This window comes from Sphaerodactylus townsendi, linkage group LG16 (genome assembly GCF_021028975.2).
Source record: "Sphaerodactylus townsendi isolate TG3544 linkage group LG16, MPM_Stown_v2.3, whole genome shotgun sequence".
Classification (NCBI taxonomy): domain Eukaryota; kingdom Metazoa; phylum Chordata; class Lepidosauria; order Squamata; family Sphaerodactylidae; genus Sphaerodactylus; species Sphaerodactylus townsendi.
This window is the reverse complement of record NC_059440.1, coordinates 15462124-15474413: the sequence shown is the minus strand read 5'-3', so window position 1 is coordinate 15474413 and position 12290 is coordinate 15462124. Positions and strand designations below refer to the sequence as shown.

Below are 12290 nucleotides of genomic sequence, written 5' to 3'. Positions count from 1 at the left end.
CTGAGCCCCCTTCCGCACATGCAGAATAATGCCGTTTCAATGCACTTTGCAGCTGGATTTTACTGTGCGGAATAGCAAAATCCACTTGCAAACCATTGTGAAAGTGGATTGAAAGTGCATTATTCTGCATGTGCGGAAGGGGCCTGAGTTCCGCTTTCCAAAGCTGATTCCTATTTCTCACCCAACAGGTGAGAAATATTCTGTAACACACACGTAAGAGTGCACCCGGACTAGCAGATGACACGAAAACCAGCTGGATAACTAGTCGTGTTGCATTTGGAAAAAGGACAAATAAGCAGTTGTGGGAAGAACAATGAAACATCAGAGTCTCTTATTCTGTGACCGATGTCAGTCATTTCGTTACCCAAGATCGATTTAGAATGTAGGAGGATGTGTGGCGGAGCTTCCAAAACAAGTTGCCAAATCAAACAAAAACTGCAGAAGTCAGTGGCAGGATTACAATTTAAAACCAACTGAGGCATTACACAAGAGCCAGCGTGGTGTGGTGGTTAAGGTGTCGGGCCAGGATTCTGGGAAACGCAGGTTCAAATCCCCACTCTGTCATGGAAGCTTGCTGGTGACCAGAGGCATACTGGGAGAAAATGGCGCCCGAGGCAACACCTGCTCCAGCGCCCCCGGGCCGCTCTTGTGGCAGCCAGCGCATTAGGCCTGGTGGAGGAGGAAGCTGGTGGTCCTGGCCAGCAGAGGGGGGAGCGCCTCTCTGCAGGAGGGGTGTAGGCAGTGGTGGGATCCAAACATTTTAATAACAGGTTCCGATGGTGGTGGGATTCAAACAGTGGCGCAGCCGCACACATGCACCTCCAGTCCCTATTGGGCAGGGAGGTTGCTTTAGTAACCCCTTCTCGTCACTCAGAAAAAATTAGTAACCACTTCTAGAGAAGTGGTGAGAACTGGTTGGATCCCACCTCTGGGTGTAGGGGTGATGTTGCGCCCCCCATGTGATCTAACGGGTGGTATCTGGGGTCAAGTGACCCCCCCATCCCTCTGGCAGATACGCCCCTGCTGGTGACCTTGGGACAGTCACACCCTCTCAGCCTTGACCCTGGCAAGCAACTGGATGGGAGATCTCCAAAAACACCCACCCCCCGGGATGTGGCCTGGAGGCAGGCAACGGCAAACCCCCTCTGAGCATCTCTTGCCTTGAAACCCCACAAGGCAGATATGGCTGGACAGCAAAAAAGGGCATCATGCGCAGTGACTGTTCACAGGAGGGGACATCTTAACATTGTGAACGACAAGAGGGGTTGCCTACTTCGCCTACCCCACGACACAGCTAAAAAGGACAGCCGGGTTTTTATTCCGAGTCTTCAGCCAGGGAAGGGTTGTCTTCTTGACCTGCCGATGACCCCTCGCTAGTCTCGGTGAACGCTCTGAAGGCGCAGGATTTGCCCGGCCCTCAGTCTGCTCACTGCCTGCACAGAAACCCTCAGGAAGGCTGCCTTTGTGATGACGTTAAAAAGAAGAAAAACATGAGAGAGGGCGGACTGCACACGGAGCTGCCCACCCCGGAGTCCTCGGTTCAGATCTCGCCTCTGCCGTGATCTTACCAGGTGACCTTCGGCAAGTCGCAGTCCCTCCCGCCTCCCGACAGAACAATGCACACAAAGTGCTCCGAAGATTCTAACAGACTTCTAGAAATGCTTTACTAAAAAGACATTCATGGTTGTAAAAGAGAACAGATTAGGGACAACTCTCGTCACTTGGCTCAGCCACCACAAACCCCTCGGCGACGAGTCAAATTCTTGTTTGCAACAATGCCCTGGCAAACAAACCAGGTATAAGGTGTTGTGGGTTTTCTGGATTGTGCGGCTGTGTTCCAGTAGCATTTTCTCCTGATGTTTCACCTGCGTCTGTGGCTGGCATCTTCAGAGGATCTGGTGGCAGCCACAGATGCAGGTGAAACGTCAGGAGAAAATGCTACTGGAACACGGCCGTACAACCTGGAAAACCCACAACACCCTAGTGATTCTGGCCGTGAAAGCCTTCGACAAACCAGGTATAAGGAGGAAGGCAGGAAAGGGGTTAGAGGGCAGCGCTCCACCCTGACAAGACTGACATACTTGGATTCTAGAGAACAAAACACTGGGATGTTTTAGCATTTTTATTCCCACAGCTGTTTTCCCATGCAGAGTCTTGAAAGTAAGATCCAGTGCTCCGTTTCATTCTACTGGGTATGAAACATAGGCCTTGGTGAATTTCCCTACGGGTATGCGTCTCTCCGTCCTCTGCCTGGAATGGCGGACGTTCATCAGTGAATTCCTTTTTTGCTAAAATAATGCCAAATCCGACCCGCTGTCCCCATGCGCCTGCGCACAACTCGAGATGTGAGATGAATGGTGTCGAAGAGGGGGTCCCAAGGGAGGAAAGAACTGACCCAAGACGTAGCAGCTACTGTCATAAGGAGCTGCAAAGGCAGAATAACTCAAGAAAAGGGATTCTGAGCATGAAGTATGTGGGCAAAGGCAATTACAAGGAAAAAGGACAGTGGGTGATTTCGACGGGTGGGAAAGTTTGCTTCCCCGGAATGAGATACGGCCTTCCGCCTTGAGAAAAACTACTGAGGTTCGCTTGATAGATTATGTAGACAAAACAGGAAAAAAAATAGATGATCAGTGCTTTTGAAAATCAGGGACTGCTCAAATAAAACCCAATAGAGAAAACTGTGGCTTTGATTAGTAATAACTTCAAAGATGCAATTTTACTTATGTTGTTAAGGAGCAAGTGGTAATATTTTCTTTTTGGGTGCTTTAGGTGTTCTTTTTGGGTGCTTTGGGAGTTCTTTTTGGGTGCTTTGGGTGCTCTTTTTGGGTGTTCTTTTTGGGTGCTTTGGGTGTTCTTTTTGGGTGCTTTGGGAGTTCTTTTTGGGTGCTTTGGGTGCTCTTTTTGGGTGTTCTTTTTGGGTGCTTTGGGTGTTCTTTTGGGGTGTTTTAGATGAAACTGGGAGTCCTTGTGGAAAATGTACTTTGCTTTTTTTTCTTTTCTTTTTCTTTTGTGAATTGTATTTATTTTGTGAAAACTTAAGTACCAATGAAAATTTTAAACGGAAAGAAACTCCACTGAGGTGGGGCGCAATGGGAAGAGATCCCAGGAGACAGCAGGGGTCATCTGTACCACCTCCTTGTGCTATTAATAAGAGGCGAGCACAAGAAAATCCCTGCCCGCTGAGGGACGGCCATGGCTTACTGATACAGCACACAGCTGGCATGCAGAAAATCCATGGGCTTAATCCCAAGTATCTCCAGAGAAGGATTTCAAGCGGCAGGTGTCAGGAAAGTCCTTTTTCTCTGTCTGAGACTCTGGGGAGTTGAGCTGCACAAGTTATCTTGCCTCAGTATAGGGCAGCCTTGTCTCTACAGGTAGAGCACATGGCTTTCATGGTCCCAGGTTCAAACCCTGGAACCTCCAGCCAAACATTATTGGGCAACAGCTGCTGGAAAGGCCCTTTTTTCCTGTCTGAGACAGCAGTGTGATATGGCAGCTGAGAAAGCCAATGCAATTCTGGGATGCAGCAATAAGAGTACAGTGTCTTGATCGAGGTGAGTAATCGTACCACTCTGCTCTGCATTGGTCAGACCTCATCTAGAGTACTGTGTTCAGTTCTGGCCACCGCAATTTAAGAAGGATATTGACAAGCTGGAACGTGTCCAGAGGAGGGCAACCCGAAATGGTAAAAGGTCTGGAATCTGTGCCATGTGAAAAGAGGCTTAGAAAGCTGGGAATGTTTATTCTGGAGAAGCAAAGGTTAAGGGGGGACATGATAGCTATGTTTAAATATTTGAAGGTATACCATGTCGAAGAGGGAGCAAGCTTGTTTTCTGCTGCCTCAGAGACTAGGACACGGAGTAATGGACTCAAGGTGCAGGAAAAGAGATGCCACCTAAACAGAAGAAGAAGAAGAAGAAGAAGAAGAAGAAGAAGAAGAAGAAGAAGAAGAAGAGGAGGAGGAGGAGGAGGAGGAGGAGGAGGAGGAGGAGGAGTTTGGATTTATATCCCCCCTTTCTCTCCTGTAGGAGACTCAAAGGGGCTTACAATCTCCTTGCCCTTCCCCCCTCACAACAAACACCCTGTGAGGTGGGTGGGGCTGAGAGAGCTCCGAAAAGCTGTGACTAGCCCAAGGTCACCCAGCTGATGGGAGTGCACAGGCTAACCTGAATTCCCCAGATAACCCTCCACTGCTCAAGCGGCAGAGCGGGGAATCAAACCCAGTTCCTCCAGATTAGAATGCACCTGCTCTTAACCACTTCACCACTGCTGTGAAGAACTTTCTGACTGTCAGAGCTGTTGGAGAGTGGTGGAGTCTCCTTTCTTTGGAGGTTTTTAAACAGAGGCTGGATGAATGTATGTCGGGAGTGCTTTGATTGTGTGTTCCTGCATGGCAGGGGGTTGGACTTGATGGCCCTTGAGGTCTCTTCCAACTCTATGATTCTATGAGACCTTGGAGAACCAGTGCCCAGCACCATACCATACTGATGAAGATGGCGTGTGCCAGCATTGGGTGCTTTATTATCGCTTGATAAAGAGAGAACCGGTTGGGAGAAAAGACCCAGGGGTTGGATCCATCCAGCTTATCTACACATGCAAATGGAAGGAGTCCTCTCTGGTGAAAAGGCAACACTGAGAATCACAGGACGCGCGTGACAAAAGCCACGCGAGAGGGAGGCTGTACTACGGAAGGGCAGTCGGTGGGGTTGAGTGAAAAGGCTGGCCAGATTCAACTCGGAGTCCTCAGGGGCAAAATAAGAACATCTACCATGAAGTACTCATTATGGTCTGCCAGATGTTACCAGGAAGAGGGGGGGAGTGCGGGGAACTCCGCCTCTCTTGCAATAACTTGTCAGCAGCGGAACCTGTTGAGAACCATTTTGAGCGTGCAAAAGGAACGCTTAGCGAAGATGGGCTATTTGTTTCAATGGTTCTTACGTGAGCCACCTCCCCCATCTCAGTGCTGCGCCTCCTCCTTTACAAGCGCATGCCAGCCCTTCTCTTAATGGAGATCAATGGGAGCACCATTTCCTGCCTTCCCCCTCCCCCTCCAAGTTTTTCTTTATGTTTCCGCAAAGTACGTTATGTAACCCCTGCCGCTCTTGCTTTCTATTGATCTGCCTGGCCCTTAAGCAGAGACGAGAGCTGAATTCAGCAAGCAGATTAATCCCTTTTTCTTGCATTGGCGGGGCGAGTAATCATGAGCCTGCCTCGGGGAGGGGCCACTGTGACCGAGCTCGACGGCTCTGGTTTCGTCTACGAGGTCTTGCAGGAGAGGGTCTGGGTCGTGCAATCCCCAAGGATTGCTCAAACGATAACGAGACTCATTGTCAAAGACCTGCTCCTCACTTGGATGGGTTAATGAGTGAGTGAGGGAGAAGCAAACGCTGCTCGACTCGCTCAAAATGGTCGTCCAATGAAAGCAGGCCAGGGGGTGGACAAGCACCATGAGGACCGTTCGGTGAAAGCACATTTTGACCAGCCCGGAATGGCTAGTTACACATCTTTGAATGCCCAAAGTGGAAGTCCCATTCATCTTATTGATTAACCAGGGACACAATGCCCTTGGACAGGGGTGTCAAACTTGCAGCCCTCCAGATGTTCATGAACTACAATTCCTATCAGTCCCTCCCAACATGAGCATTGGCTATACTGGCAAAGGCTAATGGGAACTTTAGTTCATGAACATCTGGAGGGACACAAGTTTGACACCTGTGCCCTGGGAGATTCTCCAACATCAGTCCCACTGAAGCAAACAGGAGGCATGCAAGTGTATGAGTATACCAAGTACAATTTGTACAAAGCAAATGGTATGTGGGATACACAAAGGTCGCTTTGCCAGAAGTCAGGGTGAAACTCCACTTCCTGTTGGCTTCAGTGAAGTTGATGCCAGAGAAGGTCACCATGTCTTGCGCCATCTTGAATGTCTTCCACGCTAGAAGAGGAGTTTGGATTTATATCCCACCTTTCCCTCCCTCCCTTCATAACAGACACCTTGAGAGGTAGGTGGGGCCGAGAGAGTTCAGAGAGAACCGTGACTAGCCCGAGGTCACCCAGCAGGAATGTAGGAGTGGGGAAACACATCTGGTTCACCAGATAAGCCTCTGCCACTCAGGTGGAGGAGAGGGGAATCAAACCCGGTTCTCCAGATTGGAATCCACCTACTCTTAACCACTACACCATGCTGGCTCCCCTCTACTGCTCCACCTGGAATTATGCCACAGCCACCTGTTCGAATCCCATCTACAATCTGTCTTTAAATTTTTAAGACGAAAACCACCTGGGCGGCTTTGGCTGCTCAACCTGGCAAACATCTGAACGGCTTCCGCCATCTACTGAGAACACACACAGAAAGCAAAGTTGGTGGCCAACGCCTCACTCACCTCTCTGCCTGCCCTGGATGCTCCGCAACGCCAAGATGTTCTGCTCATCCGACAGGAACTGCTTCATTTTATGAAACGGCTCCTTGCCTCGCACCGTCAACTTATTCCACGGTTTCGGCCGAGCCAGGATCTCGCTCACGGACCCTTGCGAAAGCCCCAAAACGTAGTGTCCAAATATCCGCTGTCCAATATTGTGCTTGATCAACTGCTCTTTGACCTGACGTGCAATTTCGGCCGTGTCGATTTCCTCGCCTTCGGAGGCACTGCCGGTGCTTTCCGACTGGCTGGGCGACGGGGCCATGCCGTTGACGTCCGGGCTTTGTTGCAAAGGACTTTGGGAAGATATGGAGTTTGTGCTGTAGGGACCTGCTGAAAAAATCATGCTTGTGCTTCCTGCTTCCTGCATTGCCTTGGAATAGAAGGACTGCATAAGCTGGCGCTGGAGGAGAGAGTTTAGTGCAAATTTTCCTGTAGAAGCCAGGGGTAAGCCGGAGCTTGCCAAAGACGAGCTGAAAAAGTCTTGACTTAAACCCGTTGGTGAGAACTGGTGAGTACCATTAGTATTGGAAGCCTGCTCCCCTGCGTTGCGGGGCAACTGAGAAGGAGGGGAGGCTGGCAAAGTTGCAGGACGCGGATTCTCAGGCTGGTCTTTCCCTTTTCTCCTGGCTGACCCTACAAGGAAGGTCAAACATAATGCATTATGGGGGATTAAAAAGGGAAAAAAAGACCAAGACCAAAATGCAGAGTTTGCCCCACAAAAGGGAAAAAAAAGAGGAGGTTGCTTTTGTTGTCGTTGTTATTTATTTTTTTTGCTTTTTGCCGTCGTCGTTTTTTTTTTTTTTTTTTTCAAACAAGGGCCAATGAGGAAGGCAGTTTTGGTTTGTCAGTTTTGGTGCCTTTAAATTTTTTTCGTTATGCCAAATGAGGCCCCCAAGACAAATAACATGCATTTCATGTTTGCACCTTTCTTGTATGTTGCAGCCTGGAGAATCCCCCTTTTCAAACATTTAACAATAGAACAATGACATGAAGTGCAGTTATACAATGTATCGTTTTAAAACTTCATTGACAAAAGGGAAAAAAAATATCTCTTTTGGTATTGTCGCCACTCGACCGCCCTCCCCCGCCCGAAAAAACACACACACAGACAGACTCTGGTTCAACCCCAATGCAGCAAACGTTTGATAACACTGGAATAAACTTGCCCGTTTACAGAGGCTATCAGGACAGAGAATGCCATATAATAAGAGCCTATTTTGGAATGCAATAAGAGCCTATTTTGGAATGCAATAACCGCCAAAATGCCTGTTTACATGTTTGCCAACTATTGTGGAAACTATTATGAAAAAAAAAATCACCTGGAAATTCCAGTACACTGACCCCGCCCACTTAAATGATATGGGGGGGGGGAGGATGTAGGAAAACCAACACACCCAAACGCACCACTGAAGAATAAAGTTAACAGGGACTCATACTGATTCACTGGCTAAATATTTGAGACACACGTACACACGCTTTGGACGTTCACATTAAGTCCAGGTTGTGAGGAAAAAGGGGAAACAAAGAAACTAGCACCACTGCCAAACGGAAGGCAGATTTAAAAAAATGCCAATCAACAGAACATCTGGAAAGATTTCCATCGTCCCAACCTTTGCAAATGCCTCACAGATTTCCAGACCTTATTCTGTTCTCTGCCACACAATGAGGGGGCCGGGAGGGAAGAAGCAGGGAGGGAAACCAAACGTGATTCAAGAGCCTTGCGGTGGGACCATGCACTGGGACCCTCATTTTCTTTCCTTCTCCCCAGGAACCAAAGCTTCACAATTCTCCCCCACAACCCATCTCGTCCACTTACCGCTCAGGTCACTGTTCGTGATCCGCAGCGTGGCGTTCTCGGACTGTAGCAGGCGGTTCTTCTCCAGAAGTAGGACTTCCAGTGGTTTGGACGCAGCATCCTACAAGGGAAACAAAGCAAGAAGTTGGTACAGGGATGGCACTGAGATGCCTAGAAGAGACACTGAGCAAGTGGGGACGAAGTCAGCATGGGGCATGTACTGGAACCTGAGAACGCAGAATCATAGAGTTGGAAGAGAGCCCAAGGGCCATCAAGTCCAACACTCCTGACAGATGGCCATCCAGACTCTCTTTAAAAACCTCCAAAGAAGGAGACTCCACCACACTCCGAGGTAGTGCCTTCCACTGTTGTACAGCCCTTAGCGTCAGGAAATTTTTCCTGATGTTTAAGTGGAATCTCTTTTCCTTCATCTTGAACCCATGACTCCTGGTCCTAGTCTCTGGAGCAGCAGAAAACAAACTTGCTCCCTTAGCAAAATGACATCCTTTCAAATATGGCTATCATGTCACCTGTTAACCTTCTCTTCACCAAACACACCTAGCTCCCTAAGTCTCTCTTTGTAGGGAATGGATTCCAGACATTTTATCATTTTGGTTGCCCTCCTCTGGACCCGGTCCAGCTCGTCAATATCCTTCTTGAATTGCGGTGCCCAGAACTGTACACAATATTCCAACTGAGGTCTAACCAATGCAGCACCAATGTCATCTCTGCGCCAGCGAGAAAGTTACAAGTCTGAGGCACCTGACTGCTATGGTTTCTGATGCAGACCACTTATCGGTCCGTGCAACGTATTTTTAAGTGCTCCATTAATCTTTTTTTTTTACACCTGTTTGTCTTTCAACACGGCGCTTATCTTGGCATATCTTCCCTGAAACACTGTTTCAGTGTTCCAGAAAGAACAGACAAATTAAATCAGCCGCGAACGCCAGCTCTTTTCCTCTTCCCTACACGCGGCTCTCAATCATAGAAACCCGCTGAAAATAACAACGTGTCTCGGATGCGGAAATGCAGTTTCACGTTTGGGCTGAAAATGCCGGAATCCAATTTGTAACCTTTGATATGGGGTGTGATTAATATGCCGTAAAGGCCAGAAGTTGCTAACTTCCCCATCCCAGCCTTCTTTGTTTTATTTAGTTCAACTGTGCAGTGAAGATGGATAGATGTTTAGGGTTCCTTTTACCAGTTCAACTGAATTCAGGTGTCAAACAAACACCAATTTGTGTGCGATGTGGACGAGGCTGAAATCCTTGGGCCTCTGAATTCCCACCTTCTCTCATCCCCTTGTTCACACGTTACAGTCCTAGTCCCTTGTTACACTGAATGCACAAACATTCCGGTTAACAAGGCACACTCGATTTTTCTGCAGCTGTGTTAAGTAATTCTTACATTCCATTCAATGAACGTACACCAAAATGTGCAATTGAAACCACATATTTACCTATGGACCGGTCCCCAGTTTAATTTACAAAACGAATACGTGTTGGCTGCTTCTTACAAACAGATACACATTGTGCATGTATGTGCATTCACCAGAACACAAACGAACGGTGCTAGAGGCAAACTGAAGAAGTGGTGTTTAGATTTGTGCCCCGCTTTTCTCAATTGTAAAGAGTCTCAAAGCAGCTTATATACTCCTTCCCTTCCTCTCCCCACAATTGTTGGATTAGGATCTGACGCAGATTTGAATCCCCACTATTCCATGGAAGCTTTCTGGTTCAAGGGCGGGGGGGGGGGGGAGGGCACCCACTGGGAGAATGGGTGCCAAGTGGAAGAAGAGTTTGGATTTATACCCCACTTTTCTCTCCTATAAGGGAACTCAAGGTGGCTTACAGGCTCCTTTCCCTTTCCTCTCCCCACAACAGACACCTTGTCAGGTAGGTGGGGCTGAGAGAGTTTGGAGAGAAGTGTGACTAGCCCAAGGTCACCCAGTAGGCTTTCCACTTCATAGTTATCAGTTCTTGTCACTGAATGGAACAATCTCAGTTCTTATTTCTAAAGGCTAATTGTTCATAACATTCATCAGCACCATCCACCATGCCAATGACCCATAATGCCATCAGAAATGGCTACTAAACAATTTCATATGAATTCAATAATCCTAACAAGAATCAGAGAAGGTGGTCTTATTAACCCTGCTAGGCATCAGAAATTAAAGCGGAGAGATTATCAGTTTGCCTGTGGCCTCCAAACAGGCTTGTGGCTGACATTAGTGACTTCCTAGATCTTCCTAAATCTCATGCAGTGACTTCCCGCACCAAGCTTCATCCAGCTCTTAAGTAGCGATGCCCAAACACCAGATCATGCCAGAGTGGTGTAGTGGCTAAGAGCAGGTGGATTCTAATCTGGAGAACTGGATTTGACTCCCCATTCCTCCACCTGAGTGGCAGAGGCTTCTCTGGTGAACAAGATGTGTTAGCCGTTCAGTGAACTATAAACGCTCTTGTATTAAAGCACCGTGTTCAATAATGCAGAAAATAATGGTTTTGACAAAGGCGGCGTGTAAAAATGAATGAGAATTCTCATATTAGTTCAGGACTATATTCTAATGCAGAAAGATGCAGTTTTCTCAACGGCTGCACCTCAACTGACTGTACTAGCATCTTGAGAGCCAGCTTGGTGCAGGTGGATTCTAATCCGGAGAACCAGGTTTGATTCCCCACTCCTCCACCTGCGTGGCAGAGGCTTATCTGGTGAACAAGATTTGTTTGCGACCTCCTGCATTCCTGCTGGGTGACCTTGGGCTAGTCACAGTTCTTGTGATCTCTCTCAGCCCCACCTGCCTCACAAGATGTCTGTTGTGGGGAGAGGAAGGGAAAGGAGCTTGTAAGGCACCTTGTGTCTCCTCACACAAGAAAAAGGTGGGGATAAATCCAAACTCTTCTTCCTCTTCTTCTAATCTGGAGAACTGGATTTGATTCCCCACTCCTCCACTTGAGTGGCAGAGGCTTATCTGGTGAACCAGATGTGTTTCCACACTCCTACATTCCTGCTGGGTGACCTTGGGCTAGTCACAGTTCTTGGGATCTCTCACATACCCACCTGCCTCACAAGGTGTCTGTTGTGGGGAAAGAAAGGGAAAGGAGCTTGTAAGACACCTTGAGTTTCCTTACAGGAGAGTGTAAGGTGGGATATAAATCCAAAATCTTCTTCTTCTAGGCCGGCTCATGTCCTGCTGAAGAAGTGGTCGTGGTGCAATGGCAGAGCATTTGCTTTGCATAAACAAGGTCCTAGGTCCAATTCCTAACGGCTGTAGCAGGTGATGTTGCTGGACCCTGGAGAACTACTGCCATTGAATCAACAAAACTGTCAATACTGGATCGATGGTCTGATTCGTTCTGAGGCAGCATCGTGCCTTCGCCGGTCAGGAACCCGATGGATGTTGGATGATCGACTTGATACTTTGCTGACTTGTTTGTCGGCATTCGACAGGATGCTTCGCTGTATTCCTTTGTCGGATTGCTTCCTAGCCACGCAGTATGACGCAACTGATTTTTCACGCACCTGTGTTCTCCTGCGAGTCCTGTTACCCTCCCCAACCTATGGTGCTCCAGATGTTCATGGACTACAATTCCCATCAGCCCTTGCCAGCATGGCCAATTGTATACATGAAGTAAAATAAAATGAACAAGCATTTCCCCTCTGCTCTGATCAAGCTGATTACAATATTCATTGCTCCTTTGCATCCTTTGTCACAACACCCCTCTCGCCTTTTGACTGGCATAAAAAGGCTCAGAGATCTCCATTCTCATTTGCAGAAAAAAGTTTAGAGTCCAGTGGCATTCCTGCTGGTGGCTGTCAAAGGGAGCTTTGATTCTCGACGGCTCATACCTTGAAATTCCTGTTGGCCTCTAAAGGTGCTACCGGGCTTGAACCTACGCATTCTATAGCTGATCAACACAAATACCCTCCCAAACTATCCCTGATCCCAGAAAGCCGCAAAAACCCTCACAGCGTTTCTGCACTCCTACAGCTTCCAAATGGCAGCACTTTAAACCCTAATGCCGGCGTGCTACTAGAGAAGATGAAAAGTTACACGAGAGCTCCAGCTG

General features: G+C 48.1%; 1 protein-coding gene across 1 annotated transcript in view; it reads right to left on the bottom strand.

Moving 5' to 3' along the window:
* Nucleotides 1-12290, bottom strand: part of CUX1 (cut like homeobox 1) — a 301887-nt gene that overhangs the window by 59117 nt on the left and 230480 nt on the right. Inside the window, exons 11-12 of the mRNA XM_048518602.1 lie at nucleotides 8242-8341; nucleotides 6387-7058 (exon numbers count right to left, since the gene is read on the bottom strand). Coding sequence (XP_048374559.1) covers nucleotides 6387-7058; nucleotides 8242-8341 — 772 coding nt within the window. The remainder of the gene's footprint in view (nucleotides 1-6386; nucleotides 7059-8241; nucleotides 8342-12290) is intronic.